This window comes from Pan troglodytes, chromosome 13 (assembly GCF_028858775.2).
Source record: "Pan troglodytes isolate AG18354 chromosome 13, NHGRI_mPanTro3-v2.0_pri, whole genome shotgun sequence".
NCBI lineage: Eukaryota > Metazoa > Chordata > Mammalia > Primates > Hominidae > Pan > Pan troglodytes.
In genome coordinates, this window is record NC_072411.2 from 76,220,300 (window position 1) to 76,244,266 (window position 23,967).

At 36.2% G+C, this 23,967-nt stretch overlaps 1 protein-coding gene across 3 annotated transcripts in view; it reads right to left on the reverse strand.

Annotated features, from left to right (window-relative positions):
* The window catches only part of OLA1 (Obg like ATPase 1), a 173,599-nt gene that overhangs the window by 104,899 nt on the left and 44,733 nt on the right, over window positions 1-23,967 (reverse strand). The window contains exon 1 of one of the 3 annotated variants that reach the window (XM_054679953.1): window positions 19,656-19,735. The exons of the other annotated variants lie outside the window; for them this stretch is intronic. Within the exon in view, the coding sequence (XP_054535928.1) occupies window positions 19,656-19,668 (13 nt within the window). The 5' untranslated portion in view covers window positions 19,669-19,735. Of the gene's footprint in view, window positions 1-19,655; window positions 19,736-23,967 lie in introns of those variants that run through there. 3 annotated transcript variants of the gene reach the window in all.

Consider the following 23,967-nt stretch of genomic DNA (forward strand, 5'->3'; position numbering starts at 1 on the left):
TTTTTATCTTCTCCTTTCCTCACAAATTTATAAGAAATCTGTTTCTAGGTTATAAGCTAACATAAAACTACTGAGTCTAACAGACTAGGGCAACCTTAAGTTTATTTTATAACATATAATCAAGCAACATACTGTAATTGAAGCACACTGAAAACAGCAGTTACTAGCTAATTAACATTAGCAGAAACATTTTTCTCAATGAAGGTTAAAAAAATCTAAAGATTCCATAATAAAATACAGTTTGTTATAAATATTATATTTATGTGGAAAACTATTAATATTTTACCTTCAGTCTAATACTGAGACAATTATAAAACAAATGTATCCATTTCTATTCTTATCAATAGCTTTATCTGCATTTTGACTACAAAATGCTGGGATCAGATAAGTAAAACCAGACTACTCAGCTTTAAGTACAGCACCAGAAATCCAGCCATATAATCTGAGTACAAATTTGTTGTATGTGTGTTAGTGCTCTGTTTCTTCAATCAATATAGCAAAAGTGTAGTTACCACAGTACTTGACCTCTGACTGGGGCAGCAATCTAAAGGAAAGCACCTCTAGCAAATGTGTTATTCCTCAGATAAGACAGCAGGATGCAGTATAATGGCTAAAACCTTTTTTCCTAAAGACAGTCATGCTGCTTCAATGACATTCTAAGTATCCACTGTCCTGTGGACACAAAACTTGAGGAGAACCCTTTTCTACTGGCCTACTTGGCCCTAACCGAATATTCAAGTATGAAAATACAAGTTACACTGGAAATACTGCATATATCATTTGGTCCTGGCAGTCTGGGAAAAGATAGAAATCAAAAGTAGTAAAATAATCTGTTTTAAGAAGTGTCCATGATAAATGCCATAGTTTTAAAAACAAACAAATCCTAACTGCATGTTTTGGTTAAGGAGGTTGCTTACTAGCAAGTAATAAAAGCCCTTAAAAATGCACACACCCTTTGACTCAGTACTTTTAGGAAATTATCATTTTAGTACCTTTAGGTATTTATCTCAAAGGAAAACAAATCAGGCAAGAGGACAACGGCACATACAAGGAACGTACAAGGAGGCTGGTAGCATCATTCACTCACTCATTCAACAAATATTGAAGAGCACCCACGTACCTATGGTCTTGGATCTTACATTCTAGTATGGCAAAACAAATAATAAAAAAAAACATGATTTGCTAATACTTAATCAGAGAAAACTATGGAAAAGGAGCATCTGGCAACATAGAGGTCACTGGTGACATAAACAAGGGGGCATTTTAAAATGCTCTTTTGGGAGCAAAACTTCACTGGAGTAGGTTTTTAAAAGGAATCGAATGTGAAGAAGTGGAGATGACCTCTTTTTAGCTTTGTTGTGAAGGCAAACAAAGAAATGAAACAGTAGCTGGGGAGAGGAGGGAATGAGGGCCAAGGGACTCTGTTGTTTTGGTGTTTTTCTTTTATGTTCATTTTTTAAAGATGGGTGATATTACTGCATGTTTGCAAGCTCAGGGGAACCAACTAGAGAGAAAATGTGAAATAGGTAAGAGAGGGCATGGCAGCAGGATCATAGTCCTATATGACAGAGGGAAGCAGATTTCACGTGCAAGTGGATGGGGTTGGCCTGGGCAGGGACAACTCACTTGTTATGATCAGAGGGAAAGGTAGAGTATATGATGCAAGTGGATGTAGGGTGACAGAACTCAGAAAGAGCAGGCCTCACTCAGCTTCACGGCACTCGCATTTGCTGTTGCCTCTGTTTACAAATATTTACGTGATTTGTTCCCTTACCTCCTTCAGTTATTTACTCAACTGTCAACTTCAGTGAGTCTCTCTCCTTGCCTTTAAAACCGCAAACTCCACCCCAACACTTACTATACTATGCTCCTTCCCTACTTTTTCTCCTCAGTATTTATTGCCATCTAATATACAACATACTTTACTTTTGAAACACCTTGTTTATTGTCTATCTCCCTCCTTTAGTATATAAGCACTTTGAGGGCACAGATTTTTGTTTCATTTGTTCACTATCATATCCTTGAGTGAATAAATTGTGGGAAAAGAGGGAGGTAATTCTTTTCTGACTGCTTCTGTTTTCTCAATAAAATAAGGAACTGAAAGAGGGAAGAAAGAGTTAAATATCTGAAGAACTAAAAATCTGAAATGACCTAAATATCCATCATTTAAGTAAACTGTAGTATGTTCCTATGACAGAATGCTACATAACCATTAAAAAGAGTAAGAGTGATCTACATGTATTATATGCAATTTAATTTCTTTTTAAAAATCTCTTTCGGCCGGGCACGGTGGCTCACGCCTGTAATCCCAGCACTTTGGGAGGCCGAGGTGGGCGGAACACCTGAGGTCGGGAGTTCGAGATCAGCCTGACCAACATGAAGAACCCCTGTCTCTACTAAAAATACAAAAAATTAGCCAGGCGTGGTGGCACATGCCTGTAATTCCACTTACTCGGGAGGCTGAGGCAGAAGAATCGCTTGAACCCAGGAGGTGTAGGTTGTGGTGAGCCGAGATCGTGCCATTGCAACTCCAGCCTGGGCAACAAGAGCAAAACTCCGTCTCAAAAAAATAAAAATAAAAATAAAAATGAAATTAAAAAATCTCTTTCAATTTCTGTGAGGTATAAATGGGTGTTGAGGAAGGTGCACACATATGACAGCAATGGGCCACTTCACCTACAATATAAATGTATTACTGTGGTCATAATTAGACAGAAAATAATTTTTGTTTCTCCCAAATAAAAAAACCCACTGTTTTCATCCCTCAATTCACCATCTTTTCAACAACCTTCCCAAGCAGGTCTCTCCAGGTTAGGGCTATGTCTTTTTATCCTGTTTTTATAAGATGCCATGCAATATGCAAGATGTTTTGAGTTGATTTGATGGTGACAACAAAACTGCCAGTTACTCCATCCCCAATTACCTCATCTAATTGCGGGAGTTAAACTAAAAGTTTTCCATAAATGCCAGAATCTCACTGTTTGTCAAAGAATTTAGTTCACTGAAAAGTAGGTGTGTACTGCCTCAGCTAATAAAATGTTAAAGACAGTTTCACCCTTAAGTGGCTCCATACGATCTCTAAAAATGTCATTTTTTTAAAAAGTCCAGTATCACATCTTTAATAAAATGGGACACTACTTCAGCAAAAAAAATGGTCAATCTTGGCTAATGTAACTACTGTATCTGCACATAACTTACTCCCAGAAAAAAAACACAACAAGTGCAGTTCTGAGGGAGGGATTAGTTACAGTGTGTTGGCATACCAAGACCCGAAGTTAGCAGAAAGTAGGCCACTGGCATCAGAATGAGCTGGCCAATAGCAAAGTCAGACTTGATAATCTAGCCACCAGCTGTGCAATGATGAGCCAAACTAAGACCAGAAGAGTTCAGTCTCTCATGGGTTTCTTCAGATATTTCAGGAAGTATGCACTAGGGCAGAGAAAACAGGTGGAAAACAGAGTGCACAAGATCCAGGTTGGAGAAGAGAGAACCCTAGCTGGAAAATCTGAATTCACCACTTAGCATTAGTGGCCTTTATCTCTCCATGCTATCTGTTCAGTACTCCCAAATAGCTACCTTATCCCTCTATCGAATACCATACTCCTCTGATAACTAGATTGTTCTCATTGATATAGAACTAGTGGTACTGTGATGTGTAAGAGGACAAAAGCAAGCAAACAACGATTTTGATCTGGAGGCTACCACTGCATGTTGAAAGTGTTAAGCAAGTCAAAATCTAAGTCTCAGTTTCCTCACTTGTAAAATGTAGATAATAGTAGTACTTTCCTCTTAGGATTAAATGAGATGATTCATGTAGAAGGCCTTGCAGAGTCCTGACCTCAAGTGGAACTCAATAAACAGTACTCGATATCTCTTCTCATTAATACTACCAGAAATGTTCAGGTCTCTAAAGACAGGAATTTAGCTTTGATTTCCAAATCAAGATGACCAATAGAAAAACTGGGGCTTTGGGGTTGAGACACAGGTATATTCTTTGATTTCATTTCTTCCTCTCCTGTTCTCAACCAGCAGGCTATACTCCATGCAACTAAAGAAGGAAATTCCAGCCTGATTCCATGCTGGCTGCTCAGCTGTCTATAGGATGAAAATTTTTTATAAAAATCCAAGTATCCAAAGTTGGTCTGGTGAACATGAAAACTAACATCTATCAAATTAAATTTAGCATTTAAGAATGAGTGTTTCCTCCTCTGCTTTAAGAGTGGCCTAAGTTTATCCTGCTTCCAAAAGAAAAATATGGAAAGGAAAGAACAGTAACTTTGCAGGGGAGAAACCTGACCAACATTACCTTAACCAAGCAAGGAAGATCACTAATGGCATGTAGTTATCATGTACTCCAGGATATGATGTGAAGTATACTTTACCTCTATAATATTCTTTCCAAAAACCCACAACTCCAGTTTAATGATGAGGAAGATACCAGATGAGCCCAATATAAGGAATAGACTATAAAATATCTGAACAGTGAAGTATGTCAAGGTTATGAAAAATAAAGAAAGACTAAGAAACTATCAGGAGAACAGAGAAGACTAAGGAAACATGACAAGTAAATGTAATGTGATATCCTGGATTGAATCCTGGAACGGAAAAATGACATTAGTGAAACTGGTGAAATCTAAATGAAGTCTAGAGTTTAGTTAACAGCAATATACCAATGTTGGTTCCTTAGTTTTGACAAATGTACCATAGTAAAATGATAACATAAGAGGGAATTGAAACTGAGTGAGGGGTATATGAGAACTCGATGTATCATCTGTGAAACTTTTCTGTAAATCTAACACTGTTCCAAAATAAAACATTTATTTCAACAAAATGGGCAAGATATTCAGACTATGTTAAACAAGAAAAACAAGTTTAAGCATCATATGCATAATATGTTCTCAAGTTGTTTGAAAAATAGCTTTTTTTAAAATTATAAAGTAATATGTATGTATATAATATGTGAAGAAAATGCAGGTATATTAGCTAGGATAAATAAGGCTATGGAAGTGAAAGGGATTCCAAAATACTATGGCTTAACAAACAGAAAAGTTTATTTCTCTTTAATTTCAATCTTAAATGGTCCAGCTTGGTGGAGCAGATCCCCGTTCCTTGTAGTCATTCACAGATTCAGGTACTTTCCAAGTCATGGCTCTGCTCTTCACTAAGGCACTGTCATCATCTGAATGGTCTGAGTACTTCCAATTAAAATAGCATAAAAGGAAAAGAGCAACTACTAGGAAAGGCACAATGTCTTGAGATCCAGGCCAAAAAGTATCACATACCAATTCCTTTCACAACCCATTACAGAAAACACAAACACATATTCTCAAGGTTAACTGGGAAGTGTAGTAAAAAATAAAATAAAATAAAATGTAGTAAAGATGAGCAGCCATGTGCCAAGAAGAAGGAGAGCATGGATTATGGTTGACAACTAGTAATCACCACTAAAATAGGTAGGCAAAAGAAGAAATCATCTAGAAATCTATAAATAACCACTGTCAACATTCGAATACTTATTTTTTGAGACTTTTTTCCTATGAGCATTTTTTTTTAATATTCAACCTATATATTAGTCACTAAGGAAGAAAGAATATTTTTCACATTTTCCTTAGGTAATCTCTACAGTACTTAATAAAGAATTACGCAAACAAACTGATCTTTTAAAGTATTTTTCAGGCTGGGCACGGTGGCTCACACCTGTAATCCCAGCACATTGGGAGGCTGAAGTGAGTGGATCATCTGAGGTCAGGAGTTCAAGACCAGCCTGGCCAACATGGCAAAACCTCGTTTCTACTAAAAATACAAAAATTAGCCAGGTGTGGTAGCACGTGCCTGTAGTCCTAGCTACTTGGGAGGCTGAGACAGGAGAATCACTACCTCCAGGAGGTAGAGGTTGCAGTGAACCAAGATCGTGCCATTGCACTCCAGCCTAGATGACAAAGCAAGACTCCAACTCAAATAAATAAATAAATAAAGTATTTTTCACATATAAACAGCAATCAGAAAACATTACATAAGAGAATAACACATTTACAATACCAACAAAAAAGAGACAAGACATCTAGAAATAAACTTTACAAGAAATGTACAAAACCAACATGAGAGACCTTTAACACATTTCTAAATGCTCTAATAGTAGACTTCAACAAGTAAAAGAACATATCATGTTTTTGAATGGGAAGATTCAAAACATGCAAGTAAGTTAACATATAAATTTATTGTCTTCACAATAATAATTCCAACAAGATTTCTGCTTGTAGGATGAAGAAAGCCGATTCTTAAGTTTGTATGGAAAAAATAAACAAGTAAGACCAAACACTCTGAATATGAAAGGAAATAAGCTTGACAAGATAAGGTTGAACTCCATAACCCAAAAATCTGAAACCCAAAATGCTCCAATATCCAAAACTTTATGAACTCCAACATGACACCACAGGTGGAAAATTTCAAACCTGACTTCTGTGACAGCTCACAGTCAAAATGCAAGTGCACAGCACACAGTTTATTCAGCATCCCCAAGAGAAAAAAAGACCCTCTTAGTCCTCTTGAGCTGGCATATCTTTTCCGATCATACCCAGATTCCCCCAGGCAAGCACATCCACAAAGGGTAGTAAAATGGCACGTGTTGTGCAGGCTGGACACACAGGTTCCCTGCTGATGTTCCTACCTAAGGCCAAGACCTATGTGCATTACTCGCTATTTTTTTTCGCTTATTCTGTGCTCTGTGGTGTAAAAAATTCTCGAAAATGTTGGAAAAAAGGCCTGCAGATGCCCCTATAGGTAACAGTGATAAGAAAAAAAGGAAATGCTTATGTTTATCTATAGCACAGAAAGACCTGGAGAAACTGGACAGCGGTGTAAGTGTGAAACGAATGTCCACCATATAAGACATGAAGAAACAAGGGCAAACTGTTGACACTCTATACCAAAAGTGATGAACAGAAGTTAATGAAAAACAGAAAAATACCAAATAAAGCTAAAAATGAAGATCTCCATCATGTATTGAAAAAGTGGATCCATCAGTATCACAGTGAACACATGCCACTTAATAATATGATCAAAAAACAAACAAAGATTCACATGAAGAACTAAAAATTAAAGGGAATTGTGAATATTCAACGGTCTGGTTGCAGAAATTTAAGACACTCTATTCAATTTTTAAAATTTTGTGGTAATAAAGCATCTGCTGATAACAAATCAATGAAAAATACACTGACACATTTGCCAAGGTCATCACTGATGAAAATGTGATGCCAGAACAAGCCTATATTGCTCGAGAAAAATCACTACTGTTTTGGTGTTATTGCCCCAGAAAGATACTGACTACAGGTAATAAGACAGTTCCTAAGGAATTAAGGATGCCAACAACAGAATACCTGTGCTAGGATGTGCTAATACAGCAGGCACATTTGCTGTGAGAGCCAAAAGCTTGCATCCTTGCTATTTTCAAGGAGTGAACTTCTTACCAGTCCATTATGCTAACAAAAAGGCATGGATCACCACAGACACCATTTCTAATTGGTTTCACAAACATTTTGTACCAGCAGCTCATGCTCACTGTAGGGAAGCTGGATTGGATGACACTGCAAGATTTTGTTATTCCTTGGAAATTGTTTTGCTCATCCTCCAGCTGAAATTCTCATCAAAAGTAATATTTATGCCATGTACTTTCCTCCGATGTGACTTCTTTAACTAAGTCATGTGATCAGGGTATCCTTAGATCAACGAAGAGTAAATAGAAAAACACTTTCTTGAATAGCATGCTAGTAGCAGTGAACAGAGGCATGGGTATGGAAGGTTTTCAAAAGGAGTTTAGCATGAAGGAAGCCACATATGTTGTTGCCAATGTTTGGAACACAGTAACTAAAGACACAACCTCTGTCCTGTGACTATGCTGAGTGATGATGAACAAGGTGGTGACTGTGAAGGATTCTGTATGTCCAGTGAGAAAAAATGATGCCTGACCTCCTTATATATGCAAAATATATACCTTCAGAGTCTGTCAGCAAGCTGGAATGAGGCTCCAGTTGTTCATTCATTGACCAGTGGTTAAACGGCCAAAATGGTTCTGAATCAAGGTGATCATGATAAAACCAATGATGGAGAGGACATTAATTCTGCAGAAGTACATATGGACCACATGGTGAAAATGTGTGATGGGCTTATAGAAGGACTAGAACAGCATGCGTTCATAACAGAACAAGGAATCATGTCAGTTTATAAAATCAGAGAGGTTGTTAAGACACAAAAATGTTGTTAATGAGGCAGATGATCTGGAGCAAACATTTTAAAAAGCCATCGAGCAGAATGTCTCCTCACACCTACAAAACCCACTTTCTGGTCCTTCAATTGCCTCTAATGTTTCTTTTCTCCTAATAATAATAATAATAATAATAATAATAATAATAAAAAATACCGTATACAGTAAACTTTTTATCAAAACACAGCATCATAGATGGAGACTGAAAGCCTGCTGCTGTTGGATGTTGTTGTCTAACAGCTGACACGGGTATTCTGGTGATGCTACTGTGCTGCTGAGTTACCCTGAACACATTATCTTTTCACATATTAATGACATGTTATATTTACTGTTAAGTACTTAGATGTAAATAAGTGTAAGAAAATGGCTGCTTATCAGCAGCATTTAAATTCAGAGTCAGGAAGGATGGTGATGCAAAACAACTACAGATTGTCCCCATGGGTGGCTGAGATACTGACACCTTTGCTTTCTGATGGTTTGACATATACAAACTTTTGTTTCATGCACAAAATTATTAAAAAATATTGTATAAAATTACTTTCAGCTATGTGTATAAGGTGTATATGAAACATAAATAAATTTCATGTTTAGACTTGGGTCCCATACCCAAGATATCTCATTATGTATATGCAAATGTTCCAAAATCTGAGAAAATCCAAAATCCAAAACACTTCTGGCCCCAAGCACTTCAGATAAGAGATATTCACCTTATATTACTATATCTTAATTATATAAAAGGTATGGCATTAAGAAAAATACATTGGCATATTGATGAAACAGAATAGGAAGATCTGAAATGGCCTAAATACTCATAGGAATCTAGCATATGATAAAAGCAGCTCAAATCCATAAATATAGACTTTTTAATACATATTATTGAATAACCAAAGAGCTGTTTTCAAAAAACATAAAAAGGTAGGATCTAGGTCTCAGTGCATATAAACTGTAAGTGGATTAGAGATTTACAAAGAAAAAAATGAAATAATAAAAGTACTGAAAGAAAATATAAGTGAATTATTTTGTAACCATGGGTTGAGGAAAACCTTTCTGATAACTCAGTTCAACTAAAAAAAACTTTGAATAGCACAAGACATCACAAAGAAAGTTAAAGCACAAATGACAAACATGGAAAAAAAATCTGCAACTCATACAACATAGGGCTGATATCTATAAAGAAGTCTTAGGTGTTAAGAAATTTAAAAATGAAAGAAAGAACAATACAATAAGGGACAAGCAACTTGAACAGGCAATCCATTAAAAAAATAGCTCTTAAATATGAAGAGATGTTCAGTCTCACTCACTCATAATGAGAAAAGCAAAGTAAAACTATACCAACATATCAATTCTCTCCTAGCAAAGTGCAAAAATATGCAGGTTTAACACATTCTGCTGGCAAGGTCATAGAGAAATAGGCATTTGCATACACTGTTGGTAGCAGTACAAAATGGTATAACTCCTAAATGGGAAACTTGAATATCTACCATAATTACTGATGCATTTTCTCTTTGACCCAACAATCCCATTTTTGTAAATCTATCTCCCATTCAGTATACAAGTAGGAAATGACATATATACTGAATTATGAATTTGGCCTTGTGGCATTATAATATAATCAGAGCAAAAAAAAAAAAACCACACACACACAACTGGAAAACACTCAAGTACCCACCAATACTGAATGATCTGAATAAACAACATTACAGCCATAAAATGAAATAAAATACATCTGAGAAGAAAAATGAAAACAATAACTGTGCGCTGCTGTGGAGGCCCTCCAGGAGACTGTAAATGCCAAAAGTAAGGTACTTCAGTGTACCTGGTAGGCTATTTTTCATTTAAGAAAGAGGAAAAAAATACTGAATTGCATTTGTTTATATTTGTATAAAGAAATTACAGAAAAATAAATAAGGGACTAGTAAAAATAAATGCTGTGGGCGTGAGGAGGGACATGGTAGATACAGACAAGGAGTAAACCTTCTCGGCATATACCTTTATGTCTGTTTTACTTTTGTGCCACATACGTAATTACATGTTCAAAACAATTACTTTTGGATTTAAATTTGTTTAGTATTTCTCGGTAATTAATATTTGACATATATCTCATTTAATTATGACTATAAACCGAATATGAAAATCATCTCCATTTCACATATGAGGAAACTGAGACTCACGAAGCTTAAATATTACTCCTTGCACAAAACTAGTAAGTTACAAAGCTGGGACTAAAATACACAGACCTATTTCCAAATATTGGGTTATCTGGAATATACGAAATATATTCTATATTTATATATTTTATAGAATTTCATAGAATGAAATTCTATGTTGGATATATGAAATTCTATCTTCAAAGGCAGTAAGTACTGCTTCAAATGATTTACCTGAAAGTTACAAGCACAATATTAAGAACAGATTTTGATCAACCACACATTAGTAATTATCAAAGAGTAATGTGGAAGCATTCCTATTTTAGTACATTCAGCAGTATTCCAAAGGACAAAAATATACCTTAGCTCTAGGAATAATGGGTGTGTACCTAATAAAAGGTTATGTTTCACAAATCAATTCTGAAAACTTCTTACATTAGAAAGTAACTCTGGGTCAAATGGCTTGAACCCGGGAGGCAGAGCTTGCAGTGAGCCGAGATTGCGCCACTGTACTTCAGCCCGGGCAACAGAGCAAGACTTCGTCTCAAAAAAAAAAAAAAAAAAAAAAAAAGGAAAGTAACTCTGGGTCAAAGGATATAAAATAAAATTTCACTTAGACAAGAAGAATCCATTCAAGAGCTCTATTGTACATAACAGTGAGTATAGTTAATACTATATTTGTATCCTTGAAAATTGCTAAGAGTAGATTTCAAGTGTTCCCCCAACCAAAAAAATGACAAGTATGTGAGGTAATGTATACATTAAACACCTTGATTTAGCCAATCCACAATGTATACATATACGAAAACATCATGTTGTACAACATAAATATACAATTTATACTTAAAAATATATGTATATACAGAAAAATAATTCCTGATCCAATGTCATTTAGGAAACTGACAAGACAGAACAGCTTCAGCGTATGTTTACAATAACACTTTCTCCTTTATTTCAGAAAAGTCTTCCTAAAGTCTAAAACACAATGTCCCCTTTTATCTTTACCCACATTCACCCAAGTCAATTTTTTCCTCTAAAATGAAAATTCTTTTCTTTTTTTTTTTCTTTTGTGAAGACAGGGTCCTGGCTCTGGCTCTGTCGCTCAGGCTGGAGTGCAGAGGTGCAATCACAGCTCACTGCAGCCTTGAACTACTGGGCTGAAGTGATCTTCCCGCCTCAGCCCACTGAGTAGCTGGGACTAGAGGCACCCGTCACCATACTCAGCTAATTTATTATTTTTTAAAATTTGTGTAGATATGGGGGTCTCACTGTGTTGCCCAGGCTGGTCTCAAACTCCTGACCTCAAGCAATCCTCTCAGCTTGGCCTCCCACAGTGTTGGGATTATAGGCATGAGCCACCACATCCAACCAAAAATTGTTTCTTGAAAAAAAAATTACCAGTAAACTGGTGGATCACACCGTGCATTATCTAAATTCTTCCTCATGCACATGTTTATGGCTGTCTAAATTCTAGATGCACTCTAAGTCCAGGAATTCTCTCGATCACAGCACATATGTACAAACAAATGAAACTAGCCGGCAGCAGTTTGCCAATCCCTGATTTAGAATATTCACATTTAATATTATTGATATGACTGGACTAAAATCTACCATCTTGCTAGCAATTTTCTACTTACTCCAGCTATTATTTCTTTCTTCCTCTTTCTCTGACTTGTGCTAAGGATTTTTTTATAATTCCATTTTGTCTCTTCTATAGATTTATTATTATGACTCTATTTCAAAACTTTCAGTAGTTGTCCAAAGGTTTACAATATACATTTTTCATTAATCTGAGTCCACCTTTAAGTGATATTATAAGTATCCCTTATCCAAAATGCCTGAGACCAGAAGTGTTTCAGATTTTGGATTTATTTTGGATTTTGGAATATGTGCATTATACTTATCAGTTAAGCATCCATAATCTAAAAATCCAAAATCTAAAATGCTCCTACAAGCATTTCCTTTGAGCGTCATGTCAGCCCTCAAAAAGTTTCAGATTTTGAAGCATTTTAATTTTGAATTTTTAGATTAGAGATACTCAGCCTACACACCACTTCATATTTGGTACGTGCTCATTCATTCATTCATATTTCACACGACAACTGCAAAGTTGAGTAGTTTCAAAAACCATATGACCCTCAAAGCCTATAATATTTATTATCTAATCTTTATATAAAAAGTTTGCTGATTCTTATTTCAGAAGAATTAGCAATAAAATATCAATTTTTTCCTTCATTTATTCCATCTGCCTGAAGAACTTGCTTTAACATTTCTTGTAGAGTAGGTCTACTGGCAATGAATTCCTAGTCTTTGTTTGCCTATGAAAGACTACTTCTGTTTCATTTTTGAAAAACATTCTCATTAGGCATAGATTTCTGGGCTGAGTTTTTTTCTTTCAGCACTTCCAAAGTGTCATTCCACTGTCTCCTAGCTTCCATAGTTTCGAAAAGTCAGCCATCACACAAACTTCCTCTCATTGTTCTCTATACATAATGTTACCTTTTTCTCTGGGTGCCTTCGAGATTTTCTTTTTAACTTTCATTTTAAGCAGCTTGAATACTACATGTCCATGTGTGTAAGCATATGTGTGTGGTATTTATCCTGCTTGTTATTCTCTGAGCTTTTTGGACCTATGGTTTTGTGTCTCATTAATTTTGGAAAATTCTTGGTCATTATTTCTTAAAATATTTCTTTCTTTCTTTTTTTTTTGAGATGGGGGTCTCGCTCTGTTGCCTAGGCTGGAGTGCAGTGGCACAATCTCAGCTCACTGCAACTTCCACCCTCTGGATTCAAGCGATTCTCGTGCCTCAGCTTCCCGAGTAGCTGGGATTATAGGTATGCACCATCATGCCCAGCTAATTTCTGTATTTTTAGTAGAGATGAGGTTTCACCATGTTGGCCAGGCTGGTCTTAAACTCCTGACCTCAGGTGATCCACCCACCTCGGCCTCCCAAAGGGCTGGGATTACAGGCGTGAGCCACTGCACCCAGCTGTCTAAGGCTAGTTTCAATGATTGCTTTATCCCTGAGTGCTTTTTTTTCTTGCTTTTTAAATACATCTCATGGTTTTTTGTTGTTGTTGTTATTGGAAGCTGATCCTCTTGTGTGCAACAGTAGAAACTAAATAGTTTTTATGCCTAAAACGGGGCAAGACTTTTCTTCTCCTAGGCCTTTACTGAAGGGTTAGAGTTTATCTAGTTAGGCACTGGGCTGGGTTTGAAGTTAGCACTATTGTTACCCTCAATATACTACAGGCTTTAAACTCCTGTAGAAATATCTTGTTTTTATGATGGGGCTTAATTTATCAGAGTAATGTCTATTCTATTGTGAGTTCAGCTCTTTCTTTTACACCAGGAATCGCTGTCTATTCTTTTTTCCTCTCCTGTCTCTAACCCAGCAGCTGTTAATTATTATTAGAAACCTGTTAGTTTGATGGTGAGAAATGGTTGGGGGCCCAGATCAATCCTCTCTTGTTCTGAGCAAGGCTCAGCCTTAGTCACATGTCAGCCTGGGTCTTGAAGATATAGCTGTATCAGTTATCTAACCTCCTGCCCTAAACTACAGTGTGGGCCCCGCATATTCCTGACAAAGTAGACACACACACGTGCACGCACTTTCCTCTCCCCAACTGCAATGAACTTCAGAATTTCATCAAGGCCCTAAGGCTTGCTGTGCTTACTACCTCCTTTCCACTCCACTGTTCCCAGATGATGGCTTTTGTTGTATAGTGGAGAGAAGGAAGAAGCCACGTGTCACCGCTGTTCTCGTCCCCAGGGTGTGTGCCACATCGCATACTTTTGGGGACTCTTTCCCATTTCCCATCTCCTGGGATTCCTACCCCATCCACTAGTGAAGAAAGAATATACAAGAGGGTACCAGGTTCCCCAATTTCTGCAGCCTTCACGGACATCACAAATTCTTGCTGGCCTGGACTCAACCTTCACTAATCTGTCCCAATTCTAGCTGAACTCTTCTCACTGGTGTCCCGTTGTGTCTATCCAAGTTGAGTGTGGGTTCATGTCTCCTCCATCCCCATAGGCACTGTATATCCTTACATTTTAAAGTTAGTCAGGCTCTTTTTCATTGCAAGGGTGGGAGTGATACTCCTTCCGGCTCTCTACACCCCAGGGCAAAAACTAGAGGGCCTCACAACTTTTTAAAACCCCTTTTTAAAATAAAAATATTTCCCGATGACTGGTCTATATTTCAAAGATTTAAAAATCCCAATACGTAAATTAACATGTGCCCAATTCTTATTCAAACCCCCATATTCTCCTTTAATTACATTCATTATTTTCTTGTAAAAAAGTTTAATTGAACAGCTAGTATAAATTTTTGAAGGAAAGAAGAGCCAATTTCTTCTTTCGATTGCACCCTTTAGTGAAAATTAACTATGATCACAAGAATTTGTCTCCTGTGGCTTGTTGATTATAAAGAATAAAACATACATACATTTACCACAACTCTATGTCATCATCCTCTGGTATTCTACAATGTGCTCTTGGTTAGGAGTTTTTATCTTGTATACAACATACAAACGTGCATATTCATATTTTCTCTCTCTTTCTGCAATTTTGAAACTATGGTAATATTCCAGATCGGAAGGGACCCACGATATGGTCTGCAGTTTCAGTTAAACATCCTATCTGAATCCTGCTGTGCTTCAGCCTTCATCTGAATTTATGTCCTGTTGTAATAACATTATTTCTAAGAATATTTCCTCAGGTAAGACATTAAGACTTATGGGTCTGTAATGTAAAATCCTACCATAAATAACCATTTTAAGGCATATAAAAGTTAAATTTTATACACTTATTGCTATCCTTTATTACTATGCTCAAAAAAAATCACTGCTGTAATTTTTTTATTCCAATATCACAGGCACAAATTTTCCAGTTGCATGCATGAAAAAAATTTTTTTAAATATGCTGTCTTCATATAGTAACTAATCCAAAATAGAAAACTATCCTTGTACCAACTGAAGTCTCAGGGACAGATGCACTGATTAGAGACTTCAACAACATAACTCATGCTGTCTGAAAGGCCTTCTCAGGCAGATGTTCCATCTTATGACTCATTTAATCATTTACTTATATACTAATGTCCACTACATTATACTGCTCACATCAAAGCAACCAAGCAGTGAAAAACAAATGCCAAATCTTGTTCCTGCAAATATAAAGTTCTCATTTAGATTGTTTCTAAAAAGAACAAAAAGGTCTTATTTTAAGTAGTTTTCCTGCTTTTAATCACTGAATTCATGTAGAGTTTCTGTATGCCAACTATTATTGAGGTTTAGCAAGCCAATTATATTGCAGAGGCATACCACTGGCTACTTTAGAAAACATCCTTATACTATACCTTTTACCTGTTATTAAAATTAAAACTAAATATACCTTTTACCTATTATTAAATAACAGTGACATTCTTAAAGCTTTTTACAAAGTACAAGATAATAAACTTACTTTAAATGAGTAATTTTATTCCATTAGTCCCAAAACATGTTCACTGAAATAATTATCTAAAAATACTTGTCAACCCAAATAATGTCAATATACTAGTACTGTTAACTTACTCAAATAAATTATAACCAGGATTATTTAACAAAACATTAAAGGAAAAAAACTCAATTACTTAGAATGCATTGGTATGGTTCTCTAAGCATCTAGATTGCTGTGTAGAGTTAATGCTCATGCGAATATAAAAGAAGTTATCTAACAGTCTAAATATTTATTCCAATATCAATCTTAAGTTTTAATCAGTTATATTTTGTTCCTTTTTAACAGAAGAAAATGAATTAAAATGAGTGCAAAATGCTTTTAACTGGGAATTTAAAAATTAGAAAAATACTATTAAAGTGATCATGAATGTATCATATTAAGAGCATTAAATTTCATTTGAAAATCAAATTGTATAATTGAAGGATTTTCACACACATGGGATTTTCCACACTTTATCTCTTAATGTAATATTTATTCAAAGTACATTTTAAAATTGAGAAATACCTTTAATATTACAACACCTTCTTATTTGCTACCAAAATAAGGGAGAGATTTTTATGAAACTGTCATTTTAAATAATAGTCAATAGCTGCACACATTAAGTAAACAAATTCAGTTCAAGGGAAGAACTTCATCACCATTTGGTGGTTGTAATTTAGATTATTCTAGCGTGTAATACTTTAATTGTATAAAACAAAGCTGATGTCACAAATACAAAAGAATTTCTTGCAAAGCAAGTACCACAAGTAATTTCTATGCTGCCACTGATGGCTGACAAGTGATGAGCACTTTGTTCAAATGTATATGCTATGCACATAAGACAACAGGTGGTTTATAAAAAGAAAATAGTGAAGAGAAGCTTTTAACATGTTCACAATCAATGTTTTTATAATATGCCCTGTCAGAATATCTGCTATAATCTTTGAATAACTAAAAGAACTCTTAAATAGGGAAATATAATATTCTCAACCTAAAAAAGAAGCTGAATCAGACAAACTAGAATTAATGCTGGGCTAAAAATGTTTATATAAGACAATGTATTGATATATTACCAATGTAGTAATATGTTGCCAGTGTATTCTATAGGTTAATAATTTATGTTACAATATTTTCAAATATTTTTTAACATTTGTCCTATTAACCCATTTACACCAGAGGTGGCAAGTTGTTTTTTTGTGTGAAAAATCAGACCATGGAGAAGACCTTGTGCAGTAAGATATAAATAACTCCCACAAGCTTAGTGTTCCAATAATGGAACACTTAGGCATAAATAGGTTAATTGATATCTGGCTACTGTTACTCAGTGCTGGAGAAAACCTTCCCATAGAAGCTAAACAAAACAACAAACACCCAAGCTCTAAAGGCCTAATTAACTGCAGTGTTGGAGGCAGTTTCTCACTGATGGCAAAAATTGAAACAGATGGCAGTGTCCAGAATGATTAGCATTCCCCCCTACTACCACCACCTAAGGATTTAACCTTTTAATAAAGCGCTAGAAGGTATGTTGTTTTGATGTTGTTGGTTTGTTTTTTTTTTTTTTTATGAGAATAATTCCAAGTCAGAATGAAATTAAACTTCAAAAGTCTGAAACATAGGTACTCGCTCTCCCACCCCCAACTCCAATGAAGCCCAGGGGGGAAAATTTTTGATTAGGAATGAATTACACTGTGAAGGATTCTTCCCACTTCCCTACCTCTAAATGTTCCTGTACACAAAGGATCCTTATTTCTCTTAAGTGATTTTAGCTGTTCTAGTTCAAAGGGTGACAATTGCTGTAGTTTAAAGGGTGAAGAGGGATGGAATTAAGCTACTAAGAAATGAAGAAAAAATAAGCAGGCAAATGTGATCTACAACTTCTCTTACAGTCACATTAATATAAGCAAGGAATACCTCAAACCCACATTAAAACTGTTTAATTCTGGAGTGTAGGTTTAACATCCAATTTATTGACACAGTATAGCCAAATATTAATTTGTAAGCAAGGGGTTCAAAACATACAATAGCTATTCAGTCTTTTCAAATGATCACGTAGCTGAAAGCTCTGCACATTTGCAATAAAGGTTTGTTTTGTTTTGTTTTGAGATGGAGTCTTGCTCTGTCGCCAGACTGGAGTGCAGTGGCATGATCTCGGCTCACTGCAATCTCTGCCTCTCAGGTTCAAGCGATTCTCCTGCCTCAGCACCCCCTAGTAGCTGGGATTACAGGCATGCCACCACGTCCGGCTAATTTTTATATTTTTAGTAGAGACGGGGCTTCACCATGTTGGCCAGGATGATCTCGATCTCCTGACCTTGTGATCCGCCTGCCTTGGCCTCCCAAAGTGCTGGGATTACAGGCATGAGCCACCGTGCCCAGCCTGCAATAAAATTTTATATGCAATGCTTGCAAAGCAAAAATGGTAAAACTGAGTTCTAAATTAATGTCATTTACATGCACTTGTAGGAACTGAAGAAATCCAAGTTAAAAACAAGAAAGTGGGCAGATTAATAAAGACTAATATAGGCTTCTGGATATTTTCAAATAACTTAAAGCAGGGGTTCTTAAAGTATGGTCCATAAACCCCTGGGAGTCTTCAAGGTCAAAATATTATTTTAGGCCAGGCACAGTAGCTCATGCCTGTAATCCTAGCACTTTGGGAGGCCAAGGCAGGCAAATCACTTGAGGTCAAGAGTTCCGAGACCAGCCTGGCCAAGATGGCAAAACCCTGTCTCTACTAAAAATACAAAAATTAGCCGGGTATGGCAGTGGGCACCTGTAATCCCAGCTACTCAGGAAGCTGAGGCACAAGAATTGCTTGAACCTGGGAGGCAGACGTTGCAGTGAGCCAAGATCACACCACTACACTCCAGCCTGGGTGATGGAGTGAGCCTCTGTCTCAAAATTTCTCTCTCTCTGTCTATATATATATAGTTTTACATATATGTAATTTCATAATAATATTAACATGTTATATGCCTTTTTCACTGTATTGACATCAGCAGTCATGGTACAAAAGTAATTGTGGGAAAAACTGCTAGTATCTTAGCATGAATCAAGGTCATATTGTACTTGGTCAATGTATTCATCACAATTAAAAATAAACAACCCAGTTTCACCTAAGGCAGTCCTTGATGAATCAGTAAGGGCTATTAATTTTATTGTATCTCAACCCTTGGGTATACATCTCTAATGTGCTGGGTGAGGAAACAGAAGTATGCATAAAATGTTTCTGCTACATACCAAAATAATGGTTGTTAAAGGAAAGCATTTGGGTTGCAAGCTGAACTGGCCACTTTTTTGTAGAACCCCATTTCTATGTGAAAAAATAACTGACATTCAAACTATGGTTATTTAATCTTTTGTATCTGGCAGCCATTTTCTTGTAAATTATAAAATTCAGGCTCTCAGCCACCGGGGGAAAGCTCAGGATGGGGCAGACACAGACCACACCACCCAAAAACATTCCCATGTTCCCAATTCCCTGAATTACACACTAGCAGGGGGCAGCTGCTCAAACACAGCCAATGCTCCATTCCTTGTCAAGTGTTAATAAGACCTGGCAAGATAGTGGGGGGTTGGGAGGTGGCAGGATTCAGACTTTCAAGTAAAAATTATAATTTTTGAAAATGTGCATTTGCCACTGTAACCCTGACAACTTCCCAATATTTAAAGATTTTTCTGATGAGATCTGTGGTGATATCAACAGATTTGATTTTTTTGATACTGTATCACATAAGGTCTCAAGATTTGGAATATCTGTATCACTCACCAAGAATCAGCATTTTCCAAACAACCAAATGGGTAAAAGAGTCACTCAAAGTACAAGATAGACTAAGGGACTTTAATATGAGTACAGAATGTTCATTGTTATAGTTGCAGATTCCACATTCCGATTAACTTTTAAGATACTATTTGTCAAGTTTTGATGTAGTATCAAAGAAGAATATTCAGAATTATCTGAAAGGTTATTAAAATACTCTTCCCTTTTCTAACCACATATCTGAGGCCAGGTTTTCTTTATATACCTCAGCCAAAACAACATACAGTGTTAGATTAAATGTACAAGCAGATATAAGAATCCAGCTGTCCTCTCTTATGCTGGACATTAAAGAAATTTATTTAAAAAAAAAAGCAATCCCTCTTGGTCTCATTAAATATTTTTGTTTTAGAAAATGTAATCCTTTCTCAAAAAATATATTATGTACACATATAATGGGTTTACCGTGGTTTTAAAATGAATTATTAAGTCATTTTAAAAATCTTAGTTTTAATTTTTAATACGGTAAATACTGATTGACATTTACCTACAAAAGCACAAGGTTTTGAGAGCCCTTAATAATTTTAAAAGTTTTAGAGTCTTGAGATAAAAAATTTTGAGAACCATTACTTTGGAGGCTATTAATACCAATTCCTTCCAAGATATATTTCTGTCTTTCCATAGGAAGACAGGTGGATGAAGAGTTACATTCTTTTTTATAAAAATACGTTTTTCTAGGAGCTACAAAGGATAGTTGAGTGAGAAAGACTGTAGCAGTTAGAAAAAGAAACCAAGGCTCCTTGGACACTTGGCTATTTCCAGAACTGGGGAAGATATAAAAAGATAGGCCTGGAACACCCTTGAGATCATACCAGACAGCAAGAAAGCTATCAAAGACCACTAATGTGGCATCAAAAGTGCTCAGGAACCAACTTGAAGAGATTCCCCTGGAACAACTGGAATATCAATATGGATAACTGCAATGGACGGAAACATAACAAATGTTTAAACCCAGGAGGTTTAAAGAAATCATAGGCATCATTATCTACCTTTGGAGGAGCCTAATGAACCAACTCATTATTTTAACAACTTTATCCAAAGAAAACATCAATATAATTCTTTCTTTTTTTAATCCCATCCACATCTCCAAGGAGTAAGGGGAGGAGGCTTAAGACAGTAAAGCATTTCAATGGAATCCTCATTTGGTAAAAATAAGATCTTGTAACCCTTAAATACAATTGTTTAAATTCTGCAGAAAATACTGATTCATTGATACTAATCAATAGTAAGCATCTACTTTCTAAAGTAAACTATATTTCCCTTACCATACATAAATTGCCTTCAAAGAAACCTACACCAAACACCTACCTTTAAGAACCAAACAAAATTACAACTTGTCTGACTAAAGATGATCTCTCTTGCCCTCTCCACTCTATTCCTAGAAATGCTTGTCGGCATCAAAGTATCATCACGAGTATTTTAGGTTCAAAAAGAGAATGCGAAGATTTTCTTAAGTAAATGGGTTGTAAGGTAGAGGAGACTAAAGGCTTAAAGCATGTAACCATGAGTGTTATAGTCAATTAACTAAAAATGCACACAACATACAATATGAGAGAAGTTAAAATGATGGGTTTCAGGTCACAGATCCTAGATTAAACTCTCAATTCTTCCATTTACTAACTTAAGCAAGTCACTTCATCTCTCTTTTTTTAAGAGACAGTGTCTGGGTCTTCCTTTAATGCCCAGGCTGGAGTGCAGTGGCACAATCATGGCTCACTGCAGCCTCAAATTCCTGAGCTTGAGTGATCCTCCCACCTCAGTAGATCCTCAGCCACCTGAGTAACTGAGACTACAGGCACACGCCACCATGCCCGGCTGATTTTATTGTTTAGTAGAGAAGGGGGGTCTCACTATGTTGTCCTGGCTGGACTTGAACTTCTAGACTCAAGCGATCTTCCTGCCACAGCCCTCTCAAAGTACTAGAATTGTTTCTTTAGTATGCAAAATGGGAATAGTAGTGCGTACTTCACGCAAATCTTGAGAGAGTTAATAGATGTAATAATAAAGCCTTTATTATACTGCTTATAACACATTAATCCTCAATAAATAAAGCCTCTCATAAAAGTACATTGTTACCATTCGTATCATGTAATGGGAAAGAAAGAAGATGATGGGAAAACGCTGGGTAAAACAGCTCCTTTTACCAACTATCAAGGGATATCATTATCAGTCCAATAAAGGTAAGCTACCATTTTGCCTTTAGCCAGTATGGGTAGTTATAAAAATGACATGGAAATATAATAGAATTGACCCTGAACAACATGGCTTTGAACTGAGAGGGTTCACTTGCCTGTGGATTTTTTTCAATAAACATATTTTTAAATTTTTGAAGATTTGCAAGTTTGAAAAAAACTCACAGATAAACCGGGTAACCTAGAAATACTGAAAAATGTTCACAGTTAGGTATGCCATGAATGCATAAAAATATGCAGACACTAGTCTATCATCTACTAACATAAAATATATATAAATTATAACAACTTAAGAATTTATCAAAATGTACACATGTGCACTTAGATTGTTATATGACACCATTCACAGTTGAAAGAAATGTAAACAAACAAAGATGCAGTATGAAATCATAACTGCATAAAATTAACTGTACTCCATACTGTACTACCATAATAATTTCACCGCCACCTCCTGTTGCTATTGGGATGAGCTTGAGTGTTGCGAGTATCCGCTTAAGACACTGTGAGACATTAATCATCTTCCTGTGAGCAGTTCATCTCTCCAGAAAATTGTGTATTACAGTAAAAAGTGATCTCTTGCAGTTCTTGTGTTTTTTTTCATTGTGTTTAATGCTATATTGTAAACCTTGAATAACACCATGGGAGCCATACCAAGTGCCACTAGTGATGCTGGCAGTGCTCCCAAGAAGCAGAGAAATGTCATGACTTGACAACGAAACGTTGAATTGGACCACAGATTAGAAGGTCCACTTAATAGGGACTGTAGATTGAGATCTACAGCTGTGGTTGCTACCATTTCAGAAGACTCATCTTGTAAACAGATAATATGAACTTACGGTATCAGAAGTACAGTACTGTAAATTATTTTCCTTATGATTTTCTTAATAATAGTCTTTCCTCTAGCTTACTTCAAAAATACGGTATATAACACGTATACAAAATATGTGTCAATCAACTGTTTATGTCATTGGTAAGGCTTCTGCTCAACAGTAGAGATTTTGGGGAGTCAGAATCTCCCCAGAACTCAGTTACACACAGTTCAACTGAGTGGGAGGTCAGCATCCTTAACCCCTGTGTTGTTCAAGGGTCAACTGTACATAAATGTGCACACATTTTCACAGAAACCATCTGTAACTATACTATCTGAAATGACATCAACTTTGTCTCCTTTTCTAGATTTCATAAAATATTATCGAACATGTCATTTACTGAAAAAAAAAAGTGACATTTAAAACATAATGATCCTTCTATGTAAATATTCAGTATAAACCTTCTATTTGCAAGTAAAATAGGCCAGTCTCCTAAGGCTTCTCAAATCAAATGAAGCAAACTAAAATTCTCTCACCATAAATTACAACGTTAGCAAAGAAAGGGTGATGAGAAGAACAGAAAGGGATTATAACAAAGAGGGATTAAAATTCAAATTTAAATTATAGCCTGATCTTTATTTACATCAAATTCAATTCATAAAGATTAACTGCAACACCCTGCCAATTACAGCAAACCAGGTACAAACCATCACCCTAACAAATTCAAGTGCACTCACTCCTAACTACTGTCTAGCTAGCAGCTTTTTTTTTTTTTTTTTTTTTTTAAGAGATGGGGTCTTGCTTTATTACCCAGGCTGATCTCGAACTCCTGGCTTCAAGTGATCCTCTTGCCTCAGCCTCCCAAAATGCTGGGATTACAGGCAGAAGCCACTGTGCCTGGGCTCTATCAGCTTTAGAAACAGTTCTATTCTTGGGACTTCTCCAGCTGTTTCCACATGATGGTTCCCCAGCTCCTCCATTTCACTCTAGATAGGGTAAATAGATGCTTTGTTATTTTATTTTACTGAAATACATACACTTTAAGTTATTCCCTATGTGTACTGTACAATTTTATATTTACAGTTGGTTAAACGGAGTAGGATTTTTTTTTTTTTTTGACAGAGTCTCACTCCGTCGCCCAGGCTGGAGTGCAACAGCACGATCTCGGCTCACTGCAACCTCTGCTGCCCGGGTTCAAGTGATTCTCCTGCCTCAGCCTCCCGAGTAACTGGGATTACAGGTGTGCACCACTGCGCCCAGCTA